This window comes from Delphinus delphis, chromosome 13 (assembly GCF_949987515.2).
Source record: "Delphinus delphis chromosome 13, mDelDel1.2, whole genome shotgun sequence".
Taxonomy (NCBI): Eukaryota; Metazoa; Chordata; class Mammalia; order Artiodactyla; family Delphinidae; genus Delphinus; species Delphinus delphis.
Genome location: NC_082695.1, coordinates 6,538,513 through 6,556,026, shown reverse-complemented (window position 1 = coordinate 6,556,026; position 17,514 = coordinate 6,538,513). Strand labels below are relative to the sequence as shown.

The window sequence follows — 17,514 nt, the reverse complement described above, 5'->3', positions numbered from 1 at the left end:
AAAGAAATAAGTTGAGGTTTTACATTTTTCTCAAAATTCTCAGGGTATTACATATTAGTAGGAATTTGCGTTAATGCAGTATGCTCCCTGTGGCGATCATAATGAATAAAATAAGGATTCATTCAGCAAATATTTATTGGTCTTCTTTGTTGTCAGCTCCTGCACCCAGGTGCATCATTTATTTTCCCAGCATCCCTTTACGGTCTTTTGGGACAAAATTTACCTAGATTATGATTAAGAAATGAGGCATAGTGAACTTCATGTTAAAGAGCTTCGTAACCCAGTCCACACAGAAAAGTAAGATGCCTTAAATATTTTTCTTCAGAAAAGGGTTAAGCATCTAAAAGTATATTTAATAATATCTGACTATTTTATCTGACATATCTTAATAAAGCTGTGCTTCCCTGATTCATTTTTCCCATCACAGCAGCAAAATCATTTAAACTACCTGTTTTTTTTTTGTGTTTTTTTTTTTTCAGTACGCGGGTCTCTCACTGTTGTGGCCTCTCCCGTTGCGGAGCACAGGCTCCGGACGCGCAGGCTCAGCGGCCATGGCTCACGGGCCTAGCCGCTCCACGGCATGTGGGATCTTCCCGGACCGGGGCACGAACCCGTGTCCCCTGCATCGGCAGGTGGACCCTCAACCACTGCGCCACCAGGGAAGCCCTAAACTACCTGTTTTAACAGTAGTGCATTAAAAAAAAAATAGCTTGCTTTAATTAATCTGTTGGGGGGAAACAAAGTGAACCACTTTGCCATTGAAATACTTGAATACTCAATATGGGCAAGTAATAATTACCATTGAGGGCCAGGTGCTTTATTATGTCAGTTAATCTTTACAAACTGTTACTTCCATTTTTCAGAGGTGGAAGCTGAAGTCCAAAGTCACTGTCCAGACTCTGGCCATTCTGTGTCTTTGTTTGTTCCGCTCTACCTCCCTTATTTAGCCAAAGTGAAGATGAGTGTACCCAGCTTCTACCATAACAGGTTACAAATCACCTTTGTAATGTACTGGTTAGTGATTCTCAGTGACTCACATGACCCCCCCCCCCCAATGAAGGGTCAGTCTTTTTCTTCTAGAAAAGAGGTCTTTGTTCCTAAGTTGTAGTTCACTTTGAGAGCCCTGCGGAGTCACATGAACAAAATGTTCAGATACTGGGTAACTCCTCTCTGGTTTTGAAGTTTTACAATCATGTAAATATTTACAGCCTCAAGGATATTACTTTGGGCAGGATCCGTACATCTACTTTTCCCCATTTCTACTGCCACTGTCAGGTGGCCTCATACTTGGTCTCCCTCTTCCCACTGTGACCATCTCCAATTTATCGTGCCTCAGCAGCTAGAGTGGTCCCCAAGAACACAGATATTTATCATGTGACTCTCACCACTCCTTCTGCCCCTAACCTCCCCTTTTGTTCTTAGGATCAAATCCACAGTCCTCACCCTGGCCTGTAAGGGGCCTACCCACCCCTCTGGCCTCAATGTGCTCCATCTCTGTCTGTGTTCATTGTTGCGTCTTTAGCACAGGGCCTGGAACACAGTAGGTAGTCAATAAATGCTTGTTGAATGGATGAATTGGTATTTTAGTGTCTGAGTTTGAGGAAAGCAGTATACATTTTTTTATGCTGAAGTATCCTCATATCCATCAGTATCTCAGTCATGTGACCCTTAGGCAAGTGATTTATTTTCCCCAAGCCTCGATTTCTACATCTGTGAAATAGAATAGTACCTTCTCATAAATGGTTGGGAAGGTTAAATTAAATAATGCATTATTGTACGGCCTGACACAGTAAACATTCAGTAAGTGCAAGCTATTAGTATCATTGCTGTTGGATTCTATTTCTATGAGACCCTGGGCAACATTAAGAGTTTTTATTTCTGTGACTGGGTATATGTATTTGTTATGCACATATGAACACCTCATGTACAGACAAAACAAAGTGTTTTGAAACTTTACTGAAGGATTTGAACTAAATTTTCTAGCTACTAGAGCTGCAGAGTTGAGAGAAATGGGTGCTAGACTTGTATTTTAATGTATCCCCTGCATTTTGTGGGCTATGATGGAGAAAGCTATAGCCCTGAGTAGGTGTGTGTAGTGGGGGCGAGGGAGTTAAAATAGTATGAGAAATGGACAAGCTGATCTGAGCATCTGCTTCCTGCCTCCAGACCATGATTCCCATGATAGTTTGGCAACAAACTACAAACCTTCTCTGCCCTGCAGAGGTAACAGACACTGTTTCAGATGGCTCAACCTGGGTGTCAGAGTGTCACTTTAGAATCCTAACTCTGCATAGTCTCTTGGGTATTCAAGTGGGCAGACTAGCCTACTCCACTGGAGTCAGTGGTTGGATGGGTATGGCAGGGGTTCCCCAGCCCTGCTCTGAAGGATTCTAAAGCACGAGCTGATTTGGGAGGTGTTGTCCTGAGCAGTGTCTTGCCATTTAATCCACTGTCTTATCCCTTCTAACGGGAGGCAGCTACTTAAAGTGACAGCCATTTGTTTATCTGTGGATGTCAAAGGTGCCCTGGGTACGTTATGGAATTCATAGTTCTTAGTTTTTATCCACGAGGATGCTGAGGCCTAGTCTGGGTAAGGGAGTTGGCTATGGTCACAAAGCACCTCTGGGGCAGATGCAGGGAGAGATACCCAATCTTTGCCTCTCAGGCCATAACCCAAGGCTAGATGCCCCGAGGTCTCTTGTTTGCATTATGACTTTGAACAAATACAGGGACTCTTTTGGCCATGGGCCCTCAAACCCTAATGGCTACAGCACAGTGGTTCAGGGCAGTAAGGTATACTGGAACCCCTGCCTCCCAGGACATCTCCTCGGGGACAGGAGACTTGGGTGACTTGCTAAACCCTCTGCAACACCATTTGCTCCTGTATGTTTATTTCCTCACCTGTAACCTGGAAGTTAGTGGCCAGGAGTGTAGGCTCTGGTCTGTTGGCCTGGTAATCTATTTCTAGTTCTGAGAACTTGGCCAAGCTCCTCACTTCTCCGAGGTTGTTTTCCCTGTCTGTGGAAGAGAAAACAATGGTGTCTACCTTCAAAGGGCTGTTGTGAGGTCTGAATGGCATAAGGTATGCAAGAGAAGCACCCAGCAAACATACCGTTATAATTCCTGGCTCTATTTCCCCAGGGTCCGGACCGGTCAGGTGCAGACCGCCTGGGTTTGACACCTAACCTGATCGCTTTCTAGTTCTGTGGCTTTGGACAAGCCTCGGCACCTCCTTGGAAGCTCAGTATCCTCATCATAAACGGTTAGCCACAGGACCTGGCCCCCAGGGGCTTGCCGGGAAGGTTAAATGCCCAGGAAAACACTCCGTGAGCACAGGCTCGGGCACACAAGAGGGCTCTCGCCTGTCGCGTTCACCGCTGCCGACTGCGCCTGGCACGGACGGGTCTCCCGAAATAGCCGTTGAGCCAGCGAGAGTAGGAGCCTGGCCGGCCGAGAGCCCGGGCTGTCATTATCATGTTTCACACCCCTTCCTCCCCGAGTGGCTGAGGACGCGCGAGAGGGGGCGCGCCCGAGTCGGGATTCCTCGCGGCCGCGGGGCCCGCCCTCCTTCGTTCCCTCCCCTTCTCCCTCCCTCGCTCCGGAGGAGCCTCGCAGCGCCGCCCCTGCCAGCCCCCTCCCCGGCCGGGAGCGGACGGTGGGTGGCGGCAGCGGCGAGCGGGCGGGCCGCGGAGGACGCGCCGCCAGCGCCTCCCTCCTTGCGTCCTCGGTCCCGGGCCGGCCGGGGCTGCCGCGGCGCGCGGGTGCCGGGCTCTGCCTCGCAGGCCATGGGGGAAGGGGGCGCCGTGGGGCGCCGCCGGCCCTTCCCCGGGGCGCCGCGGCGGCGCTGGTGGCGGCGGCAGCAGCAGCAGCAGCGGCAGCGGCAGCGCTGGTGGCCGGGCCGCGGCGGCGGCGGCGAGGGCGAGGGCGCGGGGCGCGCCGCCATGGGCCTGGCCGGGCTGCAGGTGGGTGTGTCGGGCCCGGCCGCGCGGGGGGCGGGCGGCGCGCGGGGCCCGGCCGGGCCGGGCGGCGGGAGGGCGACTCGGGCCCCGGCCTGGCCCCGCCGGCCGGCCCCGGCCTCCCGGCGGCGCGGGCGGCCCACCGCCGCCGGGCCCTCGGAACATGGCTGCGGCGGGAGGCGCCGCCGCGGCGCCCGGCCCGGGCGGCCCCGCTCCCCGCCCCGCCGCGCCCTGAGCGCCCCCTCCCCCGCTTCCCCCGGGTCCCCCTCTCCAGGCAGGAAGATGTCCAAGCCCCGCGCGGTGGAGGCGGCGGCGGCGGCGGCGGCGGTGGCAGCGACGGCCCCGGGCCCGGAGATGGTGGAGCGGAGGGGCCCGGGGAGGCCCCGCACCAACGGGGTAAGCAGGCACCCTCCCCGCACTCGCTCGGCGCGCCCCGAAGGGCCGTGCGGCCGGGCGCCCCTGCCGACCCCGCTCCGAGAGCACGTGGGCGCCCCCGCGGCCCTGGGGCGGGGGTGCGGGCGGGGCGCCCGGCCGGGCAGCTTCCTTTTCTGCTGCCTGCCTGGGAGTGGCGTCCACACCCGCTCCGCCATGACCCTAGCAGTGTTTGACCTCGTAAAAGTTTGTGTCTTTATGGCATTTCCAGGCCCCGAGACCCAGCCACCCCTGTGGTGGCCGCCTTCCCAGAGTGTGCGGGGCCTGCCCGGGGCCCTCGGGGAGGTCACAGGGTCTCGCTGACTTGGTGTTGAATGGCTCACCAGGCAGAAAGGCTCAGTAGGGTTTCTGGGAAGGCCCTCCTCCTGTCTGTGCTTACTCAGAGGAGAGGCCGCACACCCAGAGACACCAGCAGTGACCTGTCCGCCCCACCGGTCTGCCCACCGCAGTCGAGTAACCGCCCTAAATGCGACGTCTCTAGGCGTTTCTTCCTTTAGCTCTGCACCCCCCCAGTTAGCCCGAGAGAACTACCCCAACCGCAGCCCAGTCCCGCAGTCCGTGGAGGCTGCTGGGCTGCATGATTTGAGAGGGGCCAGGCTTGGGCACACAGAAGGCTCAGGCAGTAATGGCAGGTCCTGCCAGCTGACCTCAGGACTGAGAAGTGGTTGATCAGGTTCCCTGAGGCCCGCTTCTGTGCCAGAGTCCCTGCAGCTCCTGCCAGGGCAGTCGGCTCCTGCACTAGGCCAGCCCTTCCCATCCCGGCCTTGTTTACCCTGGTCCTTCTGACCTCCTTGCTACGGGTAGGTTGTTTCCTTCTTATATAGACCTTTGTGGACGGCTGGTTCTGCTGGCCAGATGTCCCCCCTTAGCGAATGGAATTAGAGACGGACTTGGACCTGGGGGATTCTGAACCTTCCACTGCTCTGCTGGGGCTGGAGTAGCCCAGTTTTTGAGAGATGTTGTCTATTTTTTGTCTTTTGTATTCTGATTGCCCCCTTGGCTGCCTAAATCTTGTGGGATCTTCTTCTTCAAGCCTCTTTCAGAATATGCATTTGTCGTTTTAGGAGAATGTATTTACCGGGCAATCAAAGATCTATACCTACATGAGCCCGAACAAATGCTCTGGAATGCGTTCCCCCCTTCAGGAAGAGAACTCAGTTGCACATCACGAAGTCAAATGCCAGGGGAAGCCGTTAGCCGGAATCTACAGGAAACGCGACGGTAAGCCTCTGAAATGGCCCTGTTCTGACCATAGCTGGCCGGCTCGCATCCTGCAGAATAATGTAAATGTGCTAAATTTTTATCCAGCCTTTTCAAGCCAAAGTTCAAGAGGGTTGAACCATGTTTGGTCTTGCTGCTGGGAAACACAGACAAGGGGGAAAGAGCTGCCTGTTCCAGGGCGTGTGCCCTGTTGGTCTGACAGGTTCTCCCTGCTTTCACAAGAGTTAGCGTGTCCTTCAGGCTTGATTATCTTGCCAAGTTGCAACAATATGGCACCTGGCCTGTTGTTAGAGAGGCTCACAGGTGCTAAAAGTACAGAAATTATGAGTCTAGGTTGTCCAGACCAGGCTCTTGCACTCCCGCTGAGTCGTGTGAACCTAAGGAACTGATTTCCTTCCCTTTCATGAGGTGGCCTTGACCTCAGTTCTAAAGTTTCTTTCTACTCAAGTGTTCAGTGCTAGTCTCTGGAGCATCATACTCTGGAATGAGATTTGGGGTTAAAATATTGAGCAAGAAAATTAATGGTTATTGAAAATTCTGTCTGGCCCTGCAAAACACGCTGAGACCTCTTACACATCTTGTTCTAACCCAAATATTCCCTTTTAAAGCTGAGGGCGGGGCGGGGGCGCCGGTGCACGTGAGCTTTCCCCAATTCACCGTGCTCCTTTCTGATTAAACCTTGCCTTAGAGAAGCAAAACTCTGGCTATCAGCAGCTCCATACCAGGAAGCTTTGTATTCGTTAACAGAAAGTGCCGTAAGAGATGGGGTGGCCCAACCTCTGGGCCAGATTTGAGGCCCCGTAAAGGGATGGGGTGGCCCAACCTCTGGGCCAGATCTGAGACCCCGTAAGGGATGGGGTAGCCCAACCTCTGGGCCAGATTTGAGGCCCCGTAAGGGATGGGGAAGCCCAACCTCTGGGCCAGATCTGAGGCCCCGTAAGGGATGGGGTAGCCCAACCTCTGGGCCAGATCTGAGACCCAGGGGCAGGAGCCGGCCCTCTGCCTGATTCCCCCTGGGACATAGGGTGATGTTACTTCATATGACTTAAAGGTTCCAATCCTAGCTCTGCCATTGATCAAAGGAAGGGACGTGGGCAATTTGCTACTCTTTTCTGAGCCTCCGTTCTCTCTGTACAGTGGGAGAGAGAGGAGTCCTACAGGACCATTCTGAAGGTCAGTTAAAGAGCAGGTGCAGATGGGCTTTGTGAGGGAATTCCCTGGTGGCCCAGTAGTTAGGACTCGGCTCTTTCACTGCCCTGGACCCCAGGTTCAGTCCCCGTTCGGGGGAATTAAGATCTCAAAAGCCGTGCAGTGCGGCCAGAAAAAAGGAGTGGGGGGCGGCTTTGTGAGCACTCCATACGTCAGCCTGTTCTCCACTGGGCTGTGAGCATCACGGCCTGCCCCTCCCCGCAGTTCAGCGTAGGCAGCACTCAGAACAGCACTCACCACACTGGGTTGGGGAAGGGGCTCTTTTGAGATGGCACTCAGCCAGTCTCACGTCCCCTCTGGAACGGGGCAGGATGTAGATTGTCCTAAATGGGGACACGGGGCACAAGCTAGCTGATTTGACTCGTAGTGTTATTACGTGGCGACAGTCAGAATTGGGGGCTGGAGGAACATTGGAGGAGACCCCAAGGTCCAGGTTCTTGTCCATGATTCTAGACCCTTTTCCTGCCTTGATGCAGACTCAACATGACTGCTGATGTTCACAAGCACCACCCACTTGTAGGGTTATGCCTGACGCCTTACCTCCACCCAGGAGGGCGTACAAGGAGCCAGAATGGTCTGGATGGGTGCTGATGTATTTATTTTTCTCTTTTGTTTATTGAGATATAATTCTGATATCCTGAAGTTCACCATTTTAAAGGGTACGATTCAGTGGTTTTTAGCATATTCACAGATATGTGCGACTATCACCTCTGTTAAACTCCAGTACATTTTCATCATCCCAAAAAGAAAACCTGTACCTATTCACAGTCGCTCCCCATTCCTCCCTTCCCCCAGCCCCAGGCAGCCCCTAATTTATATCCTGTCTCTATGGATTTGCCTATTCCGGACATTTCATATAAATGGAATCATCTAATACGTGGCCTTTTGTGTCTGGCCTCTTTGACTCATTATAATGTTTTCAGGGTTCATCCATGTTGTAGCCTGTGTCAGTACTTCGTTCCTTTCTGTGGCTGAATAATATTCCATCCTGCAGATGTACCACATTTTCTTGACCCATTCATCATTTGATGGACGTTCAGGTTGTTTCCATTTTTTGACTATTAATAAGCTGCTGCAGACGTTCATATACAGGTTTTTGTGTAGACATCTGCTTTTAATTCTCTTGATAGATTCCTAGAACTAGAATTGCTGGGTCATATGGTAACTCTATGTTTAACATTTTGGAGAACTGCCAAATTCTTTTCCAAAGTGACTGCACCATCTTACATTCCCACCAGCAATGCATTATTTAATTATCTGTTAAAAGTAAAATCTCTTTTGAAAAAAAATAGTCCAACACTGGTGCTCCACAACTATTTTTAGTAACAAGTCATTGGCGATGTCCCTCAACAACACACTGACTGGTGTCGGGGCACCGTGCTGGGAACCACTGTGAACACTGGGCTTCGACCCTGTTAGAACAGGGAATTTAAAAAAAAAAAAAAAAGAAAACGAGTCTGAAATGAATCACTCCAGGCAGCTAGCTCTTGGGGAAGAGGTCTTTGCTGGGGAGAGGTTCTGCTTTATTGCCTTACTCCTGTCCACCAACACTGGCCCACCCTTTAGGAATTTAGCTTTTTTCCCTGGGGTCTGCAGCCCATTTCCTGAAAAGCCATTGGTCGAGCCCTCACGCCAGTGTTGCTGGCCGTGGTGCTTCTGCTTCAAGGGCTCTTTCAAGATGCAGAAGGCCCGATGTGTTGATTAATTAGATGAGAGGGATCCACTCACAATGTATATGTTGACTCATCATGGTGTAACATTTCAAATATCTTATAATTGTATTTCTCAATTATACCTCAACAAAGCTAGAAAAAGAAAAAAAAGATGCAGAAGACCAAAAGCTGCACCCAGTGTCTGGGTCAAAAAGTAAAGCCAGACGCTTTGCCCAAGATACTGGTTAGTGGACACCAGGCTTAACAGCCCAAGGGCACGGCTGCCCAACACGCCCCATCCCTCTCTTCTCTCCAAGCCTGTCTTAGCATGCGGCTGAGGGCTGGAAAGTGGGAGCCGGTGGGTCCAGAGTCAGCCTGTCTCCCCCCACCCTCTGCCCACAGAGAAAAGAAACTCTGGGAATGCAATACGAAGCTCCATGAAGGCCGAGGAACAGAAGATCAAAGACGCCAGGAGAGGTCCCCTGGCCCCTTTTCCAAACCAAAAATCTGAAGCAACAGAACCTCCCAAAACCCCGACCTCGTCTTGTGATTCTCCCAATGCAGCTGCCGCCAAGCAAGCCCTGAAAAAGCCCGTCAGGGCCAAACAGGCTCCCAGGAAAAAGTAAGCGCCCCCTGGAGGCCACCCCTAACACAGGGCAGCCTGCCCAGTGCTGGCAGGGGTGAGGCCACCCACCCTCTCAGCCCCTTGAGCCGTCAAGGCTCAGATTCCTGAGTCGCCACCGGGGACACCACTGTTTGTCAGCATCTTGGTCTGTCACGGGTCCAGAGCTCAGGAGCCCGCTCCCCGCCGAGAGTAGGCAGCCTGTCTTTGACACTCTCTGAGGCCCCCGTGAGCAGGTGAGCCTGAGTGACCCTGGGCCACGGTGGACAGAGGTGTTGAAGTGACATGGCTTCCAAGGAGCCTGCTGCTCGGGGGTTGTGTGCCTCCTGGACGTGAATGCGGTCTCGGTGCTAATACTTGTTTTCTCCTCTTCCTTTCTCACCCCAGAGCTCAAGGAAAAACGCAGCAGAATCGTAAGCTCACAGATTTCTACCCTGTTCGAAGGAGCTCCAGGAAGAGCAAAGCTGAGCTGCAGGTAGAGTCCCGTGGTTTTGATTCCGGCTCTCGGAAGGGGCAGGGCATACCAGTGGGCGGTGCTTGCCGTGCACAGCCTGAGCTCGCTTTGTATCATCTTGGGACAAGTCTCTTGGCCTCCATGGCCTCGATATTCTCCTTGGTCTAGTGGGGGCCGTCATAACTCTCTGGGTCACCATGAAGCTTAGTTACGATGCCTCTGTGAAGGAGCCTTGTCGCCTGTAGCACGTGGCCTGGAAAGTCAGGACTTACCATGAAAGTGGCTTTGGCAGGGCCGTTGGAGCCTAGGAACATGAAGGCTGCATGCTCTTGGGAGGCTTGTTTTTCTGCTGTCCAGAAGTTTCATGTCTCGAGGTGGTAAAGAGCAGTGGCTTGGGAACCACTTCCTGGTCGTATGACGTCGGGCCGGTTACTTAACCGCTCTGTGCCTCTCTGTCCTGTCTGTAAAATGGGATAATAAAGTAGTACCGTGTGCGTTGTTGGGAGGGCTGCATTCTTAAGTTAATGCACGTAGAACACTTAGAACCATGCCTGGTATGCACTGAGCACCTGTTAACTATCGTCACTTGCTTCCCCCGTGTTGTCCCTTCCCGGGGCCCCTCTCTGCTCTTTCCCACCCAGCCACTGTCCCTCAGAACGTGCGAAAACCAGGCAGGAAGGCTGACTGGGCTGTGAGGCCCCTGCCTGCCGTGTTTGCAGAGTGCTGAGCTGTGCACAGGCGATCAATATTTGATGCAGTGAGGTGTGGTTATTGCCTTTCTGTTAGGGAAACCCAGGGTGTGGCCGGGCCGTGCAGCCCCCGGCTGCTTCTGTCCACCCTCCCACCCCGGGAGCGGCAGAATAACCCGCAGGCTTGGGAGTAGCGCTCAGGATTGCCCCCCACGAGGGAGGTGGGGGCCTGGCCTTTCAACCGGAACAGACCCCTTCAGCCTTTTGATGTGAGAGCTGTGGCTGTACAGATGGTGATCTAGCCTCTCTCCACCCCCCCACCTCTGAACTGGCAGGACTTCCTTTAAAAAGGTGGGGAGGTCCATCTTTCCCCCTAGAGAGAAGCTTTGGCTTTATTTCCTTAGAAAGGCAGCGTCTTTCAGCCAAGAACAAGCTGTTGCAAGCTGTTTGCCTGCAGCGGGAGGCAGTGTGAGGTCATCGTAGAGACGGCACTGCAGAGGGCGAGGCGGTGCCCAGCCCCGCTCAGAGCCGCCGCGCCCGCACGGGGAGGCTGGAGCTCCACCAGGCGCCGCTCTGGGCTGTGGGGCGGGGCGGGCAGCTGAGTTGGCCTTTTTAATTAAAAACAACAACAACGGGGCTCTCTGTCGGGGCAGTGGAGGCTGCAGTAGGGTGCGCCGCAGGTCTGCCGGACCCTGCAGCAGGCGGGCGGCAAGCAGCAGGCGGCACAGTAAAGCTCACGCTGTCCCTGGACGCAGAGCCAGTGGCGAGGGAGAGACACGCTGTGCCCGCCGCCGTTTGTGTTGGCTCTGCCGCGCGCGCACCGCAGCCAGGTGGTCGCCGGCCAGGACGGCGAGGCAGCTGTCAGCCGGGCTGCTGGGCTGCGGCTGCCAGGGCGGCGGCAGCTCTTGACCGCAAAGTGAAGCCCGAGGGCGGGGCAGCTGGGCCTCGTCTCAGGGGTGAGGTCAGGCCTGACCTGCCTGCCCTCCGGGGCTGGCCGAAACCGAGGCCCGGGGCTGGGTGTGGGCAGCGGGGGTGAGATGGACAAAGAGCTCCGCAGACAACACCTTGCTCCCTTCCCGCCCACTCAGGCCCTGGGTCCCCCGTGGGCTGCTGCCGGAATCCTCTTTAGGACGCTCAGAGCTGGCTGATCACATGCCCCAAACCCCGAGCCTCCAGAGTGAAACTCAGGGCCGTGCATTCAGGGCCTCCACGGCCCCGGCTCTCCTCAGCTTGTCTCCTCTGCCTTGTTCTGTCACGGCAGGAAAGTCCCCTGTCGCCTATCTCAGTTCTCCCACGATTACTCCCATTTATCTCTGCACACTTGTAACTGATTCATCATTTAACAAGGTAGCTGTGTGTGTGCACGTGGGGTGGCGGGGGGCCGTTGTTGCTTTGAGGGCTTACTGTGTGCCAGGCACTGTTCTAGGCCAGAAGATTCCGCAGTGAGCAGGCGGTGGGCACACGCACCCCGTCTAAAGGGCGCAGCCTCTGAACAGCCCTGGCTGCTGTCGTATGAAGTCAGAGTCCTGATTTTTAAATGTCAGCAATTTCGCTATTTTCTAGAAGTCTGCATGGGCCAAACAGAACATAGCCACAAGCCCGATTCTGCCCTTGGGGCCACCACTGTCTTCCTCTTGGCCTCTTTAAACCCCGGGTGGCGACGGTCCGCCTCAGACGGGCATTGAGGAAAGGATGGGGGCTTGGGGGCTTGGGCATCCTTTGGGACCAGTGCCCTGGAGGCCAACTGCAAGTGACCTGCGGGCGGCCGGGGCTCCTGGAATGGCCTCGGAGAGAATGCTGACGCACGTCTCATTTTTTCTTTCCTCCCCACCCAGTCTGAAGAAAGGAAAAGAATAGACGAATTGATTGAAAGTGGGAAAGAAGAAGGAATGAAGGTAAGGGGCCGCAGGGCCCACTCGTGGGAGTTAAGGCTGTGAAGTCGCACCTTCCCTGGTGCAGAGGCTCACATAGGAGCTGCGCTGCTTCAACCCTCTGATGGTCACTGTGACCAGGCGGGCTGTTACAGGTTGTCCAGGGACCAAATGCTAAAAGTGTCGTTAAAGGGAAGGCCTCACGAAGGAAACATGAGATGTCACCCTGAGGAAACTTTTTAAAAATTATGATGAAATACATGCAACATAAAATTTACCATTGTAACCATTTTTAAGTGTACAGTTAAGTACATCCTACAGTCACAGTTGTGCGATCATCATCTCTGTCGAGTTCCAGAACTTTTTCATCCTCCCAAACGGAAACCCCGAACCCATCTGCACTCACTCGCGTTTCCTGCCCTCAGCCCCTGACAGCTACCAGTCTGCTTGCTGTCTCTGTGGGTTTGCCTGTTCTGCACACTTCATGCAAATGGAATCATAGAATCTGTAGCCTGTTTTATCTGGCTTCTTTCATTTAGCATGACGCATAGGGAAACTTTTAAAAAGACAAACTGATCAGATTTTTCTAGACTGTTTTCCTGGGAAATGGCAATGCCCAGGAGATTTGCTTTTCTCTTCGTATATTTCAGACACACTGGGTGGATGAGAGGGGAGCAAGTCTCCATAGTGGTGGCCAGATGGCCCTGGACTAGGACCCAGGGGTTGGAAAGCTTCAGTTTCCACCCACCATTGAGGGGGATCTGAAATTTTTTTTTTTTTTTTTTTGCCCACACTGCACGGCTTGCAGGATCTTAGTTCCCTGACCAGGGATCGAACCTGTGCCCCGTGCATTGGAAGCTCAGAGTCCTAATCACTGGACCGCCAGGGAATCCCCTGGGGCAGGGGCCCCCAACCCCTGGGCTGCATGACCAATACCGGTCCCCGGCCTGTTAGGAGCCGGGCCGCACAGCAGGAGGTGAGCAGCGGGCGGGCGGGCGAAGCCGCATCCCCGCTACCCATCGCTCGCATCACCTCCTGAACGTCCCCACCCCCGTCCATGGAAAAATTCTCTTTCACGAAACCGGTCCCCAGTGCCAAAAAGGATGGGGACCGCTGCCCTAGGGGGGATCTGAATTTAAGTCTGGACCCCTCAAGCAATCACCCACCATCTCCAGAAAATGGAGTGAGGAGAAACCCAGGAGGGTTAATTATGGGATAAAGGAGAGACTCAGAACACTGGGTCCTACTACTCCCCCGAAGAGGCCAGGACGTGGATTTGAGTCTGTGCTACACGGCTTCCTAGCTTTGTGGCCGTGGACACAACTCTGCCTCTCTAATCCCGTTTTCTCACCTGCAAAATGGGGCAGCACCCACCTAGCAGATCTCTCAGGCTCTGGCGTAACAAGGCTCTGCAGATGGGCACGAGGGAGCTCTGGGGCGATGGATTGTGACAATAGTTGCACAACTGTATATGTTGACTAATACCCATCAGACTGTACATGTGAAATGAGTGAATTTTATGGCCTGCCGCAGTAAAGCTGTTCCAAGAACGCGGTGCAAGCCTCCCGCCCCCGGAAGCCGGCGCTGCACTGTGGCGTTTGTTGCTGTTATGAACCAACCCTCCCTCTTGGCACCACCCAACAGATTGACCTCATTGACGGCAAAGGCAGGGGCGTGATTGCCACCAAGCAGTTCTCCCGGGGCGAGTTTGTGGTGGAATACCACGGGGACCTCATCGAGATCACCGACGCCAAGAAGCGGGAGGCTCTGTACGCGCAAGACCCCTCCACGGGCTGCTACATGTACTATTTTCAGTATCTGAGCAAAACCTACTGGTAAGTCCCCTAGTGCTTCGAGTGGCTCTTCCCCGCCCCGGCAGAGGTCCAGCCAGAGGGCCACCGAGGGCATCCTGACTCTCCTGTAACAGCTTCTTGTTTAGTTCTTGCTACCTTTTTTCAAAGCTGTGATGCAGCTCCCCCACTCCCCCACTTCCCATGTTTAATTTTGGGGATCGGAGCGGTTCTGGATGCCATCTCGTGGGACAAGACGTAGACCAGTCTCATGAAAGCCTGCGTAGGGGCTCACCTGGCCTCTCCTCTGGGACCCGTGGCCAGAACAGCTCTGGGAATTGCTGACTTCTCTGTCCCCAGTGTGGCAGTGTCATTGATTGCTTTTTCTTTAATAGACTGTACTTTTTAGAGCAGTTTTAGGTTCCCGGCAAAACTGAGTGGAAAGTACAGAGCGTTCCCATGTACTGCCTGCCTCCACACCCGCACGGCCTCCCCCCACTGTCAACATAGTTGATTTTTATTCACTTATTTATTATGCAGAACTTCCACAAAGAGCCTTTTGCATTCCCGTCTAGGCCTGCCCCCTGCCTCGGATCCCCCACACCGAGCGCCTCTCTGGGCTCTTAAAGATATTTTTTTTGAGTTACTTCGCTTTCCCAAAAACGTGGCCCTAAATAACCGTCCCACCAGAGCTGAGAGCAAGCATGACTCTGACTGGGTTCAGAACCCTCTTTATCAATTTAATCCTCTGCCGCCTCCCTCCCCACCAGCGTGGATGCAACCAGAGAGACAAATCGCCTGGGAAGACTGATCAACCACAGTAAATGTGGGAACTGCCAAACCAAACTGCACGACATCGACGGCGTGCCTCACCTCATCCTCATTGCCTCTCGTGACATCGAGGCTGGGGAGGAGCTCCTGTATGACTATGGGGACCGCAGCCGGGCTTCCATCGAAGCCCACCCCTGGCTGAAGCATTAACCCCACGGCCCCGCCCCTCCCCCCTCCCTTCTTCAATGGACAAAGTGCCCTCAAAGGGAATTGACTTTTTTTTTTTTTTTACACATTTAATCTTAGCAGATTCCTTCAGATGTTTTTAAAAAAGTATATTAAGATGCCTTTTCACTGTAGTATTTAAATATCTGTTACAGGTTTCCAAGGTGGACTTGAACAGATGGCCTTATATTACCAAAACTTTTATATTCTGGTTGTTTTTGTACCTTTTTTGCATACAAGTCAAACGTTTGTGCTTCCCGTGCATGCAGTCAAAGACTCAGCACAGGTTTTAGAGGAAAGAGTCGAACACGAACTAGGAAGCTGGGCGATGCGCCTTCGTCCACCTGAGGAGCCGGGACTCTCTCCCCTCCTCAGCCCTAACGTCCCAGTGCCAGGCGGGCGCGAGGAAGAGCTGCCTCCCCACGGCCTGGACGGGATGTTCCCAAGCTCTTGTTTTCCTGACATCTCGACAGGCGCACATGGAAGTGTATGAATATTTTTTAAAAAGGTTTCACAGTAAGATAGTCTTCCCCTCTGCTTTCTCGAAAGCTTACTGACCCGGTGGCTCACGGGCCGGGCCTAGATTTACTCTTCCACGGGCTGCCGCTTTTCTGGGCACCTCGAAGCATCAGGGCGGGGAATCAAAGCAGATGTGGGCAGGAACAAGCACTGCTTACCTAGCCCTGCCGGGCAGGGGTTCCCGAAACTGGGTTAATTTCTTTATAGAAATGTGAACACTGAGCTTATTTTAAAAATATAATAAAAATCAAAAAACAAAAAAGAAAAAAAAGAAACCACAGAAGACAACTTACATGTATATAGGTCTTGAAGTGAGTGACGTGGCTGCGTTTTTGTTTGGGTTTTTTTTTTTTAGTTTGGCTTTTTTTCTCCCCCTTGGTTTTGTTTCTGTAGAAGAGATTTGAGATGGTACACTATTCTAATCAAAAATAAAGTTTTGTAGTGCGACCAGAAATTACTTACCCAATTCCCCACCTCCCCATCCCTGCCCCAACCTGATTCTGCTGGGTTGAAAGTTCCAGACCTGCTGTCAAGGCTTTTGTTTGTCAGACCCCTTGGTGTCCTTCCTGTGAAGATGCAGCCGTGAACCAAAGGGTGAGCCTACAAGCCCCGAAATACAGGGTCCCCAGCCCAGCTGCTGGAGTGCAGGGGAGCGGGCGGGCCCAGCGGCCCAGGGATCACGGCTAAGGGTAAAGTTTTCACCTCGACTGTGACAGCAGGAAGAGCAGCAGGTAGCTTCCTCCCAAAGGGAAACCGATTCCCACTTTCTGTTAACCTGTAGTTCAGGGGCCTGGGGCTCTGGAGCCGTGACGTGGGGTCTCCTGGCCCCCTGCTCCCAGGTAAATGTGAATGGAGACAGGCATGAGAGCCTGTCCTCAGCTTCAGTGCCCCTGTCCCGGTCTCACGACGGTGCTACCTAAGAAAGTCTTCCCCCCACCCCACACTTGCCTGGTCAGTGGTCAGTGAATTGGAGGAGGATCTGATGGGAGTGTGTAAATGTGAGATAAAATGTCTTGGTTGTACCTGTTTGTGGTTTAGCTTTGTATTTAAAAAAAAAAAAGGAAATAAACTTGAAAATTATTTGTCATCATAAAAATGAAATGAAAATTAAAATATTTATTGCCAGGCGAGGCTACGTGTGTCATTCTGGTTTTTTGTGTTTTTTGTTTGTTTGTTTTTTACAAGGCAGAGGCAGAAGAAAGGTTGCATTTTTTTGGTTTTGTTTTGTTTTTTGTTTCGGCCACACTGCACGGCTTGTGGGATCTTAGTTCCCCAACCAGGGATTGAACCCTGGCCCTCGGCAGTAAGAGCACGGAGTCCTAACCGCTGGACTGCCAGGGAATTCCCGTTTTATTTTACAAAGGGCCACACACCAGTGTGAATCAGTTTTGGTGACTGTCCTCCTAGGGGACAGTCTCTTCATTTTTATCATGAGGGGGGGTCAGAGGTTGCTTGTGGAGATTAAAAGTTAAACTGTTGCCCCCTTAGAACAATGCCTGGCAAGTAGCATACATTTTAGCTGTTGTAACTGTCATTGTTGTTTCTAACGTGCTAGAGCTGATTCTCAGGCGTCTCAATGGTGCTGGAAGTCGTCGTGTCCCCCGCCCCGCCGCCAGCCCAGGTCGCCATCCCCACCGCACACGCCACCACCCGCCCCGAGAGGCTTAGTTCCCTCAGCCCCAGGCACTAGAGGCAGGTTGGGACGGTGGGTAGAGTCCTTGGTTTACAGGTGGAAGAGCCATTCCCGGCATCGATCGGCTCTAAGCATTTGTCAGCTGTCACCCTGAACAAATCACTTACCCTCTGAAATTTGTCCATCAGGTTCGGAACAGCCTCTGCCCACCTGCCTTGCTGGGGTTTCCGCAGGATTCAGTCGTCACGTATTACTACCTCCTCACGTTGGAGGGGAAGTGTGGCCTGGTGGCCAAGTGCTCGGCCCTGGAACAGAACCTCAGGTTCCAGCCACTTAGCAGCTGTGTAACCTTGGGCGGGTTACCTAACCGCCCTGCGTGCCACTTTCCTCCCCGGTGACACGAAGATGACACTGGTGCTTGTGTCGGGGTGATGGTGAGGATTGGATGAGTTTGAGACATAAAAAATACT

The 17,514-nt window shown here is 53.3% G+C and overlaps 1 protein-coding gene across 3 annotated transcripts; it reads left to right on the top strand.

Moving 5' to 3' along the window:
* Positions 1 to 3,670: 3,670 nt before the first annotated feature.
* On the top strand, positions 3,671 to 17,514 carry KMT5A (lysine methyltransferase 5A). Of its 3 annotated transcripts, XM_060027926.2 has the most exons (8): positions 3,671 to 3,962; positions 4,231 to 4,352; positions 5,453 to 5,609; positions 8,873 to 9,092; positions 9,480 to 9,567; positions 12,071 to 12,130; positions 13,751 to 13,941; positions 14,667 to 16,899. In XM_060027926.2, exons 2-8 carry the CDS (start codon positions 4,239 to 4,241, stop codon positions 14,875 to 14,877), a joined length of 1,041 nt encoding a protein of 346 aa, XP_059883909.1. In that variant the 5' UTR covers positions 3,671 to 3,962; positions 4,231 to 4,238; the 3' UTR covers positions 14,878 to 16,899. The 3 variants fall into 3 exon arrangements, with proteins under 3 accessions (XP_059883909.1, XP_059883908.1, XP_059883907.1); XM_060027925.2 differs by lacking the exons at positions 4,231 to 4,352; positions 14,667 to 16,899 and adding an exon at positions 17,233 to 17,514 and having other exon boundaries at positions 3,673 to 3,962; XM_060027924.2 differs by lacking the exon at positions 4,231 to 4,352 and having other exon boundaries at positions 3,673 to 3,962.